Consider the following 12583-nt stretch of genomic DNA (forward strand, 5'->3'; position numbering starts at 1 on the left):
CCCCAGAATCAGGGCCCAGAGGTGAACAGGAAAGGCGTTGGGCCAGGACACCACCCAGGCTACTCCCCAGGGTCCTGTCCTGGGCTCACAGAGAGCATAACACATCTGCTCCCACGTGGAACACTGTGTCAGCCTTCCCCTGAGTCAGCTGGAGGGCCTGGAGCCCATTGGGGCAGAGCCTGAAGCCCCGGCAGGAGACCCACTGGGCAGACGATGATTTCCCATTCGGGCAGGGAAAACCCAGCTGCTCCTGCAGGAGACCCAGAGCTGGGTCAGAATTCACCACCCCTGGGGGCAAAACAGGCTCTTCAACCACCATCGCCGTCGCTGTCGGCTCCTGATCTACCACGAACTGGCTACCCCACCCAAAACTGACTTTCCTTCCTCAGTCTTTGTGTTTGGTGTGTTGTAGTTTTATCTTTTTCTTCCCCATTATTTACAGCATTCTGTTCTTTATGTTTTAAGTGTAAAGCAATAAATATTAAACATTTTCTGTTTTTGTTTTTGTTTTTAAAGGTTGTTGATTGATTGATAACTCTGAAGTTCCAGCCTTAGTCAAAATTCTTGTTCTATCCCTCTTAGGCTATAGCCTGAACCCAAGCACAACTGTTGCCCACTTTATACTTATATTCATTCATTCATTATCTTAATCATTATATCCCTCCCTCACTCCACCCACCCCCTCACCCAGGGTTCCCAGGGTTTCAATACCAGAGTCTTTCCTTGGAGTTCTTCTGAAGACCAAACAGAATCCTTAAATATCATTTGCATCTCTCTAGTCATCAATGTTATTCTCTTTATCTAGTCCTTGTACCCACAATTCCAAATGTTGTCCTATATCTGGAACATTTTCTTTTCTCTACTTAACATACACCCTCCCTTGTGATTAAAGCAGGGTTTACATGCAAACTAAAAACATCTGTCATCTTACCATTAAGTTCAGCCAGTCTGTGCTGTATCTTCCAGCACACACCCAGTGCAGTTAGCAAAGTCAGCACACTTAATGTTGCCAAGGCAGTGGTTAGGCTAGTTGGTATCTGCAAGTGTGTATTTTTCCTTCCTGGCCCAGGCAGAAGCTTCAGAGAAATTCATGGTAATTTTGAAAGTGATGCTTTAATATATTTTCAGGGAAGGAAATGTTAGCCCTCGGCCTTTGAGGACTAAGCTGAGAACAGTCGTATAAATACTTAAGTCCTTTCATTTTGTGTGCTTGTCACCTGACAGCTTCTTTCTTTCTTTCTTTTGGAGATAACTGTTCATTGTGAACAGAATAGCAGAACAGGAGATGTGCAGGGTTGGCAGAAAGTTAGTGTTACCATTAAACTGAGATTGTTTGTCAGCTTTCCTAGACATTTGAACAGTAGTGGTTGAGTCATCAGGCTTTTGCTGGGAAAGCCAAATCAATTCTATTGCCACAAGTAACCATTACCCTCTCTCCCACTCTAATATACAACCTTTTGATTTTTTAATAATTGAACTTTTTCACTGTACCCTTGTGGATTTTCTGAGGTTCCCAAATTGAAATTTTGCTGCATTTACTTTAGGCATTAGTAGAAAAATCTGTAAGGGAGAGTGATAGAGAGAGAAGAGGCTTGATAACAAAGGCCTTTATCTCCAGAATTCTCTACAAATATAATACCTTCATTATGAATTAAGTTAATATTACAATGGCATTTATCCTTAGGAATACCCTATACTTAGAAGTTTTAAAAGTCTATTTTCATTTTAAATAATCAGTTTGATGAATTTTGATGAATGTATACACCTGTGTAACAGTCACTCTATGGAACATTTTCATTCCATCCAAAACTTTACTGGTGCCGTTACCCAGTCAATCCCATCCCCAAATCCAGTCCCAAGCAACCACTGTTCTGTTTTTATCATTATAAATTAGGTTTGTTAATCCTAGAGTTTCATATAAGTAGAAATATAAAGTATATACTCTTTTTGTGTCTGATTTCTTTCATTCAGCATGTTTTTGAGATATATCCTTGTCATTTGGTATATCTGTAGTTTGCTCCTTTTATCATTGAGTACTGTTCCTTTGTCCCCTTCATGGATCACAGCCTTGTCCTGATGAAGGGGCTTGCGTAACTCAGTGAAACTATGAGCCACGCCACGCAGGGACACCCGAGACTGATGGGTCAGAGTGAAGAGTTCTGACAAAACATGGTCCTCTGAAGGAGGAAATGGCAACCCCACTCCAGTATTCTTGCCTGGAGAACCCCATGGGCAGCACAAAAAGGCAAAAAGATATGACACCAAAAGATGAGCCCCCCAGGAAAGGTGTCCAATATGTTACTGGGGAAGAGCAGAGGGCAATTATTAATAGCTCCAGAAAGAATGAAGTGGCTGGATGAAAACAGAAATGATGCTCAGTTGTGGATGTATCTGATGGTAGATGTATCTGGTGGTAAAAGTAAAGTCCGATGCTGTAAAGAGCAATATTGCAAAGGAACCTGGAATGTTAGGTCCATGAATCAAGGTAAATTGGACATGGTCAAGCAAGAGATGGCAAGATTGAACACTGACATCTTTAGGAATCAGTGAACTATAATGAAAGCTGAGTGCCGAAGAATTGATGCTTTTGAACTGTGGTTTTGGAGAAGACTCTTGAGAGTCTGCAAGGACATCAAACTAGTCAATCCTGAAGGAAATCAGTGCTGAATATTAATTGAAAGGATTGATGCTGAAGCTGAAGCTTCAATACTTTGGCCACCTGATGCAAAGAGCTGACTCATTAGAAAAGACCCTGATGCTGGGAAAGATTGAAGGCAGGAGGAGGAGGGGACGGCAGAGGATGAGATGGTTGGATGGCATCACCGACTCAATGGACATGGGTTTGAGCAAGCTCTGGGAGTTGGTGACAGACAGGGAAGCCTGGCGTGCTGCAGTCCATGGGGGTCACAGAGAGTCGGACACAACTGAGCAACTGAACTGAATTAAACTGAACTATAATGGATGGGAATGGGCAGATTTAATTCAGATGAACAGTATATCTATTACTGTGGGCAAGGATCTTTTAGAAGAAATGGAGTAACCCTCATGGGCTTCCCTGGTGGCTCAGAGGTTAAAGCGTCTGCCTCTCATGTGGGAGACCTGGGTTTGATCCCTGGGTCGGGAAGATCCCCTGGAGAAGGAAATGGCAACCCACTCCAGTATTCTTGCCTGGAGAATCCCATGGACGGAGGAGTCTGGTGGGCTACAGTCCATGGGGTCGCAAAGAGTCGGAAACGACTGAGCGACTTAACTAACTAACCCTCATAGTCAACAAGAGAGTCTGAAATGCAGTACTTGGGTGCAGCCACAAAAGCGACAGAATGATCTCAGAGTTGTTTCCAAGACAAACCATTCAACATTATAGTAATCCTCAAGTCTATACCCCAGGCACTGATGCTGAAGAAACTGAAGCTGACTGATTCTATGAAGACATAGAACACTGTCTAGAACTAACACAGACACAAAAAATAAGATGTCCTTTTGATGCCAGGGGATTGGAATGTAAAAGTAGGAAGTCAAGAGATACCCAGAGTAACAGGCAAGTTAGGCCTTGGAGTACAAAATGAAGCAGGGCAAAGGCCAACAGAGTTTTGTTATGAGAACATACTGGTTAGAGCAAATACCCTTTTCCAACAACACAAGGGATGCCTGTACACATGGACATCCGTAGAGTCAGTAGCAAAATCAGAGTCAGTACCAAAATCAGAATGATTATATTCTTTGCAGCAGAAGATGGAGAAGCTCTATACAGTCAGCAAAAACAATACCTGGAGCTGACTGTGACTCAGATCATGAGCTCCTTACTGCAGAATTCAGGCTTAAATTGAAGGAAGTAGGGAAAACCACTAAGCCTTTCAGGTATGACCTAAATTAAATCCTTTATGATTATACAGTGGAGGTGACAAATAGATTCATGGGATTAGATGTGGTAGACAGAGTGCCTGAAGAACTGTGGACGAAGGTTCATAATATTGTACAGGAGGCAGTGACCAAAACTATCCCAGACAAAAAGAAGTGCAAGAAAGCAAAGTGGTTGTCTCAGGAGGCTTTACAAATAGCTGAGGAAAGTAGAGAAGTAAAAGGCAAGGGAGAAAGGGAAAGATACACTCAACTGAATGCAGAGTTCCAGAGAGTAGCAGGAAGAGATAAGAAGGACTTCTTAAATGAATAATGCAAAGAAATAGAGGAAAACAGTAGAATAGGAAAGACTGTAGATCACTTTGAGAAAATTGGAGGTATCAAGGGAGCATTTCATGCAAGAATGGGCATGATAAAGATAGAAATGGTAAGGACCTAACAGAAGCAGAAGACATGAAGAAGAGGTGGTAAGAATACACACAACTATACAGAAAAGGTCTTAATGGCCCAGGTAACCACAGTTGTGTGGTCACTTACCTAGAACTGGACATCCTGGGTTGTGAAGTCAAGTGGGCTGTGGGAAGCATTACTATAAGCAAAGCTAGTGGAGGTGACAGAATTCTAGTTGAGCTATTTAAGATCCTAAAAGATGATGCTGTTGAAGGGTTGTACTTAATATGTCAACAACTTTGGAAAACTCAGCAGTGGCCACAGGACTGGAAAAGGTCAGTTTTCATTCCAATTCCAAAGAAGGGCATTGCCAAAGAATGTTGGCAGAGAATTGTGTGGCATTACCACACAGTTGCTCTCATTTCACATGCTAGCAATGTCATGCTGAAAATTCTTCAAGCTAGGCTTCAACAGTATGTGAACCAAGAACTTCCAGATTTAAGCTGGATTTAGAAAAGGCAGAGGAACCAGAGATCAAATTTCCAACATTTGTTGGATATAGAAAAAGCAAGGGAATTCCAGAAAAACATCTGCTTTTTTTACTACACTAAAGCCTTTAACTGTGTGGATCACAACAAACTGTGGAAAATTCTTAAAGAGATGGGGATACCAGACCACCTTACCTGCCTTCTGAGAAACCTGTATAGAGGTCAAGAAGCAAGAGTTAGAACCAGTCTTTGCCACATCAACTGTGAGAATGAAGACCATTCTCGGCAATCAGACTGTTGACATCCCAGAAAATGTCGACATTACCTTGAAGGGACGGACAGTTATTGTGAAGGGCCCCAGAGACACCCTGCAGGGGGACTTCAATCACATCAATGTAGAACTCAGTCTCCTTGGAAAGAAAAAGAAGAGGCTCCATGTTGACAAACGGTGGGGAAACAGAAAGGAATTGGCCACTGTTCGCACAATCTGTAGTCATGTACAGAACATGATCAAGGGTGTTACACTGGGCTTCCGTTACAAGATGAGGTCGGTGTATGCCCACTTCCCCATCGATGTTGTTGTTCAGGAGAATGGTTCTCTTTTGGAAATCCAAAATTTTGGGGGTGAAAAATACATACGCAGGGTTTGAATGAGGTCAGGGGTTGCCTATTCAGTATCTCAAGCCCAGAAAGATGAGTTGATTCTTGAAGGAAATGACATTGCATTTGTGTCAAATTCAGCTGCTTTGATTCAGCAAGCCACCACAGTTAAAAACAAGGATATCAGAAAAATTTTGAATGGTGTCCGTGTTCCTGAAAAAGGAACAGTTCAGCAGGCTGATGAATAAGATCTCAGTGATCCTGCTGCAGAAACCACAAGATGGCAGATGGTTCTGTGGACTCAGTGGTGATATTTTAAAGAGGCAATAAAAACTCTTGATTTGGAAAAAGAAAAAAAAAAGAGTTAGAACCAGACATGGGACAACTGACTGGTTCCAAATTGGGAAAAGAGGACATCAAAGCTGTATATTGTCACCCTACTTATTTAACTTATATGCAGAGTACATCATGCGAAATGCCAGGCTGGATGAAGCTCAAGCTAGAATCAAGATTGATGGGAGAAATAGCAATAACTTCAGATATGCAGATGACACCACCCTAATGGCAGAAAGCGAAGAGGACCTAAAGAGCCTCTTGTTGCAGGTGAAAAAGGAGAGTGAAAAAGCAGACTTAAAACTCAACATTCAGAAAACTGGCATCCAGTCCCATCACTTTCTGGCAAATAGATGGGAAAACAATGGAAATAGTAACAGACTTTTACTTTCTTGGGCTTCAAAATCACTGAGGACAGTGACTGCAACTATGAAATTAGAAGATGCTTGCTCCTTGGAAGAAATGCTGTGAGAAACCTAGACAGTGTATTAAAAAGCAGAGACATTACTTTGCTGACAAAGGTCCATATCGTCAAAGTTACGGTTTTTCCAGTAGTCATGTACAGATGTGAGAGTTGGACTATAAAGAAGGCAGAGCACTGAAGAATTGATGCTTTTAAACTGTGGTGTTGGAGAAGACTCTTGAGAGTCCCTTGGACAGCAAGGAGATCAAACCAGTCAGTCCTAAAGGAATCAACCCTGAATATTCATTGGAAGGACCCATGCTGAAGCTGATGCAAAGAGTCGACTCATTGGAAAAGACCCTGATGCTGGGATATGTTGAAGGCAGGAGGAGAAGGGGACAACAGAGGATGAGATGGTTGGATGGCATCACTGCTTCAATGGACATTCAGTTCAGTTCAGTCGCTGTCATGTCTAATCTTTGGGACAGAAGTTGCCTAAGCCTAGAAGTCCCAGAATGTTACTTTCTCCGCATTCTTTTAGTCAAAGCCCAGATTCAAAGGCTGGGACAAACTATTTCTTGATGGGGGGAGAAACAGAATTCATGTTCAGGGAGGAATGGAGTCCTTTGTGACCAAATTGTTACATTGTGGTTTTTTTAAGTGCTACATAACAAATTACCACAAACTTAACAATTTAAAATAATACCTGTTCATTAGCTCACTGTTCTCTAGGTCAGAAATCTGATATAGCAAGACTGGGTTCTCTGCTCAAAATATCACAAGGCTGAAATCAATGTGTTGGTCTGAGCTGAGTTCTCATTTAGGGAAAGAAATCTCAGCTTGTTGTTGGCAAATTCAGCTCCTTGCCTTTGTAGGATTGAGGTCACCATTTTCTTGTTGGCTGTCTGCTGGGAGATGCTCTCAGCCCCTAAGGGTGATCTAATTCCTAGCCTGGTGGTCCCCTTCTCTTCTGCAACCAATTGGGGAAAAAAAACAAAACTCTGCTTTTAAAGGACTCATATCATTAGGTCACACCCACTGGAGTAATCTCCCTCTTAAGGTCCTGATTTGGGACCTTAATTAAATCACAGCAGTACCTACATGTTGGTTTGAATAACAGAGAAGAATTTCTTTGCCTGTCAAAATGGCATTATCTTTTCTATCCCTTTATCCTGCGTTATTTTTCTTCATTATTTGTATGGTAATGTTTTTAGCTTGCTATACCTACTGTAATGTGAATTACTGGTGGTAGAAACTATGTTATTTTTGTTAAGTGTTGTATTCCTAGCACCTGGGACAGTGTTTAGAACATTATAGATGCTCAACTAATATTTATTGAATGAACCAGTTAATATTAAAGACTTTATGGCATATAATTTTGATGACAACAGGATTTGGGAGGAGTGGGGAGAAGAAAAGGGTATGTTGAGTATTGATGTTATTTAAGCTTTATCTTTAAAGGTACCGGGGTCTCAAATTATTCATTGGCTTTTCTTTGCATGGAGGATTTCTTACTTAACTATTAAAAAATAAGTTGTGAGTAAGTAATTGTATAAATGCACAGTAACGGGTATATACAAGATAAAGCAAATTCGCTTTTTTGCTTGCTAGTCATAACATGCTTTCATTGGTTTTCATCTATGTATCTTCAAATAATGTTTTCCTATGAACTTTTGGAAATGGATGCCTTGTCATCCAACAGTATTCCTGATTTACCAATTTACTGTGGTTATATTTCTGTGGCTTTTTCCATATAATTGCTGTTTGCAAACATCCAGTTACTAATAAAATAACAGAGTGAGCTCCATCAAACAGACATACATAACATAGCATGCCAGACTGGAAAATCATATAATTTCCCTTATTTCAATACTGACTGTTACATGTCTCTTTCAATCCACCTCTTCTGCAGACAAAACTTGCCAATGGCACTTCCAGTATGATTGTGCCCAAGCAACGGAAACTCTCAGCAAGCTATGAGAAGGAAAAGGAACTGTGTGTCAAATATTTTGAGCAGTGGTCAGAATCCGATCAAGTGGAATTTGTGGAACATCTTATATCCCAAATGTGTCATTACCAACATGGGCACATAAACTCATATCTTAAACCTATGTTGCAGAGGGATTTCATAACTGCTCTGCCAGGTATGTGTACAGGTGTTTGTAAGGCGTTAATTTGCCTGAAAGATATGTTACACTAGTAATCATACTGAATCTTCAGTTCTGTTTCTCTTTAAAAAATCTTTGTTGGCTTGATTTTTATGAACTATTTTAATCGTACCTTCTTGGGATATAAGTACAAAAAAATCCAAGTCTATAAAGAGACTCCTTTTCCCCCTCTCTTCTCCCTGTCTCTATTCACCCTATTTTTACTCACATGTAGGTTTAAATAACATCTTTTCTGAGGTGTTATCTGGTTTGAGATGTGTCTTTTATAGTGTCTTAGTTTTAAGGTATGTTAACATATTTGAATTTCTTTGGGAGTTTATCAACAGAATATTTACTTTGTATGAATGAATAAGAAGCATTTTTTATTGAATATTTTAGAAAGAAGTGTATCTCAGGAGCCTTGTTGTGATATTAAGTATGTAAATTCCAGGCTTTACAATCTCACTGCTCAGTAACTAAATAGCTGTTATAAACTATTGCATATTTTTTATTGTATGTTTTTTAAAATGTATTTGTGCATACACACACACACACACACTTTTGAGAGTGCTGTGGTTGTTTCACTGAATGCTTAATGGTGATTTGGGATACTCCGTAGGCATCAGTATTTGGGGAAAATGATGTATCAGGAAAATACAAGGTTCTCACCCATGTTAAAAGTCTGGTTTTTTTAAAAAGTAGTACAAAAATGAGTGAATTTCTAAAATATAGTCTGGTTTTTTTTCTCAGTTGTTTCCTGATAGTATCACTTACCAGAAATTTAGAAAATTCAAAAATGTTTAAAATGTAAAAACATTTTCCAGAACCCTGCCATTCAGAGAGAACTACAAGTGTGTTCTTAATATTTTTCCTAGGTGTATATATTTCCCTCATAAGTGTTTGCAACATTTTTATTCTTACTATATCCTCTTAATGTGTTTTCCTAAGTGTTGGTTCTTTTAAAAAAACATTTTTTTATAGTATTGTATATTATTTATGATGGTTGAAACAGATATTATTTAAACCCTTTATTGAACAGTTCACTTCAGTCACTCAATCGTGTCCAACTGTTTGTGACCCCATGAACTGCAGCACGCCGCCAACTCCCGGAGTCCGCCCAAACCCATGTCCATTGAGTTGATGATGCCATCCAACCATCTAATCCTCTGTCGTCCCCTTCTTCTGCCCTCAATCCTTCCCAGCATCAGGGTCTTTTCCAATGAGTCAGCTCTTTGCATCAGGTGGCCAAAGTATTGGAGTATCAGCTTCAACATCAGTCCTGCCAATGAACACCCAGGACTGGTCTCCTTTAGGATGGACTGGTTGGATCTCCTTGCAGTCCAAAGGACTCTCAAGAGTCTTCTCCAACACCACAGTTCAAAAGCATCATTCTGCACTCAGCTTTCTTTATAGTCCAACTCTCACATCCAGACATGACCACTGGAAAAACCATAGCCTTGACTAGATGGACCTTTGTTGGCAAAGTAATGTCTCTACTTTTTAATATGCTGTGTAGGTTGGTCATAACTTTCCTTCCAAGGAGTAAGCATCTTTTAATTTCATGGCTGCAGTCACCATCTGCAGTGATTTTGGAGCCCAGAAAAATAAAGTCAGCTACTATTTCCACTGTTTCCCCATCTATTTGCCATGAAGTGATGGGACCAGATACCATGATCTTAGTTTTCTGAATGTTGAGCTTTAAGCCAACTTTTTCATTCTCCTCTTTCACTTTCATCAAGAGGCTTTTTAGTTCTTCTTCACTTTCTGCCATAAGGGTGGTGTCATCTGCATATCTGAGGTTATTGATATTTCTCCCGGCAATCTTGATTCCAGCTTATGCTTCATCCAGCCTGGCATTTCTCATGATGTACTCTGCATATAAGTTAAATAAGCCGGGTGACAATATACAGCCTTGATGTACTCCTTTTCCAATTTGGAACCAGTCTGTTGTTCCGTGTCCAGTTCTAACTGTTACTTCCTGACCTGCATACAGGTTTCTCAAGAGGCAGGTCAGGTGGTCTGGTATACCCATCTCTTTCAGAATTTTCCACAGTTTATAGTGATCCACACAGTCGAAGGCTTTGACATAGTCAATAAAGCAGAAATAGATGTTTTTCTGGAACTCTCTTGCTTTTTCTATGATCCAGTGGATGTTGGCAATTTGATCTCTGGTTCCTCTGCCTTTTCTAAAACCAGCTTGAACATCTGGAAGTTCACGGTTCACGTATTGCTGAAGCCTGGCTTGGAGAATTTTGAGCGTTACTTTACTAGCGTGTGAGATGAGTGCAGTTGTGCGGTAGTTTGAGCATTCTTTGGCATTGCCTTTCTTTGGGATTGGAATGAAAATTGACCTTTTCCAGTCCTGTGGCCACTGCTGAGCTTTCCAAATTTGCAGGCATATTGAGTGCAGCACTTTCACAGCATCATCTTTCAGGATTTGAAATAGCTCCACTGGAATTCCATCACCTCCACTAGCTTTGTTCGTAGTGATGCTTTCTAAGGCCCACTTGACTTCACATTCCAGGATGTCTGGCTCTAGGTGAGTGATCATACCATCATGATTATCTGGGTCATGAAGATCTTTTTTGTACAGGTCTTCTGTGTATTCTTGCCACCTCTTCTTAATATCTTCTGCTTCTTTACGGTCTCTACCATTTCTGTTCTTTATTGAGCCCATCTTTGCATACAATGTTCCCTTGGTATCTCTAATTTTCTTGAAGAGCTCTCTAGTCTTTCCCATTCTGTTGTTTTCCTCTATTTCTTTGCATTGATCGCTGAGGAAGGCTTTCTTATCTCTCCTTGCTATTCTTTGCAACTCTGCATTCAAATGAATATATCTTTCCTTTTCTCCCTTGCTTTTTGCTTCTCTTCTTTTCACAGCTATTTGTAAGGCCTCCTCAGACAGCCATTTTGCTTTTTTGCATTTCTTTTTCTTGGGAATGGTCTTGATTCCTGTCTCCTGTACAGTGTCAGGAACCTCCGTCCATAGTTCATCAGGCACTCTGTCTATCAGATCTAGTCCCTTAAATCTATTTCTCACTTCTACTGTATAGTCATAAAGGATCTGATTTAGATCATACCTGAATGGTCTAGTGGTTTTCTCCACTTTCTTCATTTTCAGTCTGAATTTGGCAATAAGGAGTTCATGATCTGAGCCACAGTCAGCTCCTGGTCTTGTTTTTGCTGACTGTATGGAGACTGCTCTATACAGTCTCCATCTTTGGCTGCAAAGAATATAATCAATCTGATTTCGGAGCATTTAGGTAGTTTAAAATGTTTTTCCATTATAAACTATGCTGTGGTGGTATTCTTGTGTGGAGAATCCCAGGGACAGAGGAGCCTGGTGGGCTGCTGTCTATGGGGTCGCACAGCGTCGGACATGACTAAAGCGACTTAGCATGCATGCATGCATTGGAGAAGGAAATGGCAACCCACTCCAGTATACTTGCCTGGAGAATCCCAGGGACAGAGAAGCCTGGTGGGCTGCCATCTATGGGGTCACACAGAGTCGGACACGACTGAAGCAACTTAGCAGCAGCAGCAGCAGTAGTGGACATTCTTATTCATCTTTTAGGCATCCTAGAAAAAAAAATACCAGAAGTGGGATTCCTATATTAAAGAATTATGAACATTTTTAAGGCTTCTAATACATGTGCTAAACTGTCCTCTAAGAAAACTATACCAACTTAAACCCTCCCTCAAACTGCATTTTACCACTTTTTTTAATCTTTGCCAATTATATCTTTTTAAAAATTTGTTTTTCCAAAATTGGAATTTAAATTGCCCTTTAAAACAAAAGAAATGCCTATTTATATCTTTGAAATAAACATTTTTAAGCTGAATTTGTACTTACATCTTTTGTTAAATAGAATAGATTTCTGCCCATTCTTCACTCATTGGATTTTATTTTAGCCATAGGCAAGCAGTTTTCTTTGTGCAATCTGTGTGTACCTCATTATTGTGCTCTCCCCAATCACTGAGACATGTTTCAATCTTTAGCATATACCACTAAGAATTGAACAGGAGATGATTAGACTTGTGTATTCTTTGCCTAATACTGATCTCTGATGTATATCTGCTGACCACTTTATAAGATACTAAATCATCAGTCTAATGCTTTATGGCCACTTTAACTTATGAACCTACACCATCTGGCTACATTTAGTAAACCAAACTACTTCAAAAAATGCCTGTAATCCATTAATGTAATGGGTTTGTTTGGAGTGTTAGGTGAAATTACTTCCAAAGACTTATTATAGGGACATAGTGAAAGATCAGGAGCAATTTGATGCTAGCCACTAAAAACACAGGAATGCATTTTGGGAACTTCTGATAGTATAGAAAGTTCAATATAAAGATGGAGA

The 12583-nt window shown here is 40.2% G+C and overlaps 1 protein-coding gene and 1 pseudogene across 16 annotated transcripts in view; both read left to right on the forward strand.

Annotated features, from left to right (window-relative positions):
- The window catches only part of BTRC (beta-transducin repeat containing E3 ubiquitin protein ligase), a 169363-nt gene that overhangs the window by 136525 nt on the left and 20255 nt on the right, over positions 1–12583 (forward strand). For all 16 annotated transcript variants that reach the window (XM_055560941.1, XM_055560942.1, XM_055560945.1 and 13 more), the window contains one exon: positions 7985–8216. In XM_055560941.1, coding sequence (XP_055416916.1) covers positions 7985–8216 — 232 coding nt within the window. The remainder of the gene's footprint in view (positions 1–7984; positions 8217–12583) is intronic.
- Positions 2395–5749, forward strand: LOC129637023 (60S ribosomal protein L9-like; annotated as a pseudogene).

Source organism: Bubalus kerabau, chromosome 22 (genome assembly GCF_029407905.1).
Source record: "Bubalus kerabau isolate K-KA32 ecotype Philippines breed swamp buffalo chromosome 22, PCC_UOA_SB_1v2, whole genome shotgun sequence".
NCBI lineage: Eukaryota > Metazoa > Chordata > Mammalia > Artiodactyla > Bovidae > Bubalus > Bubalus kerabau.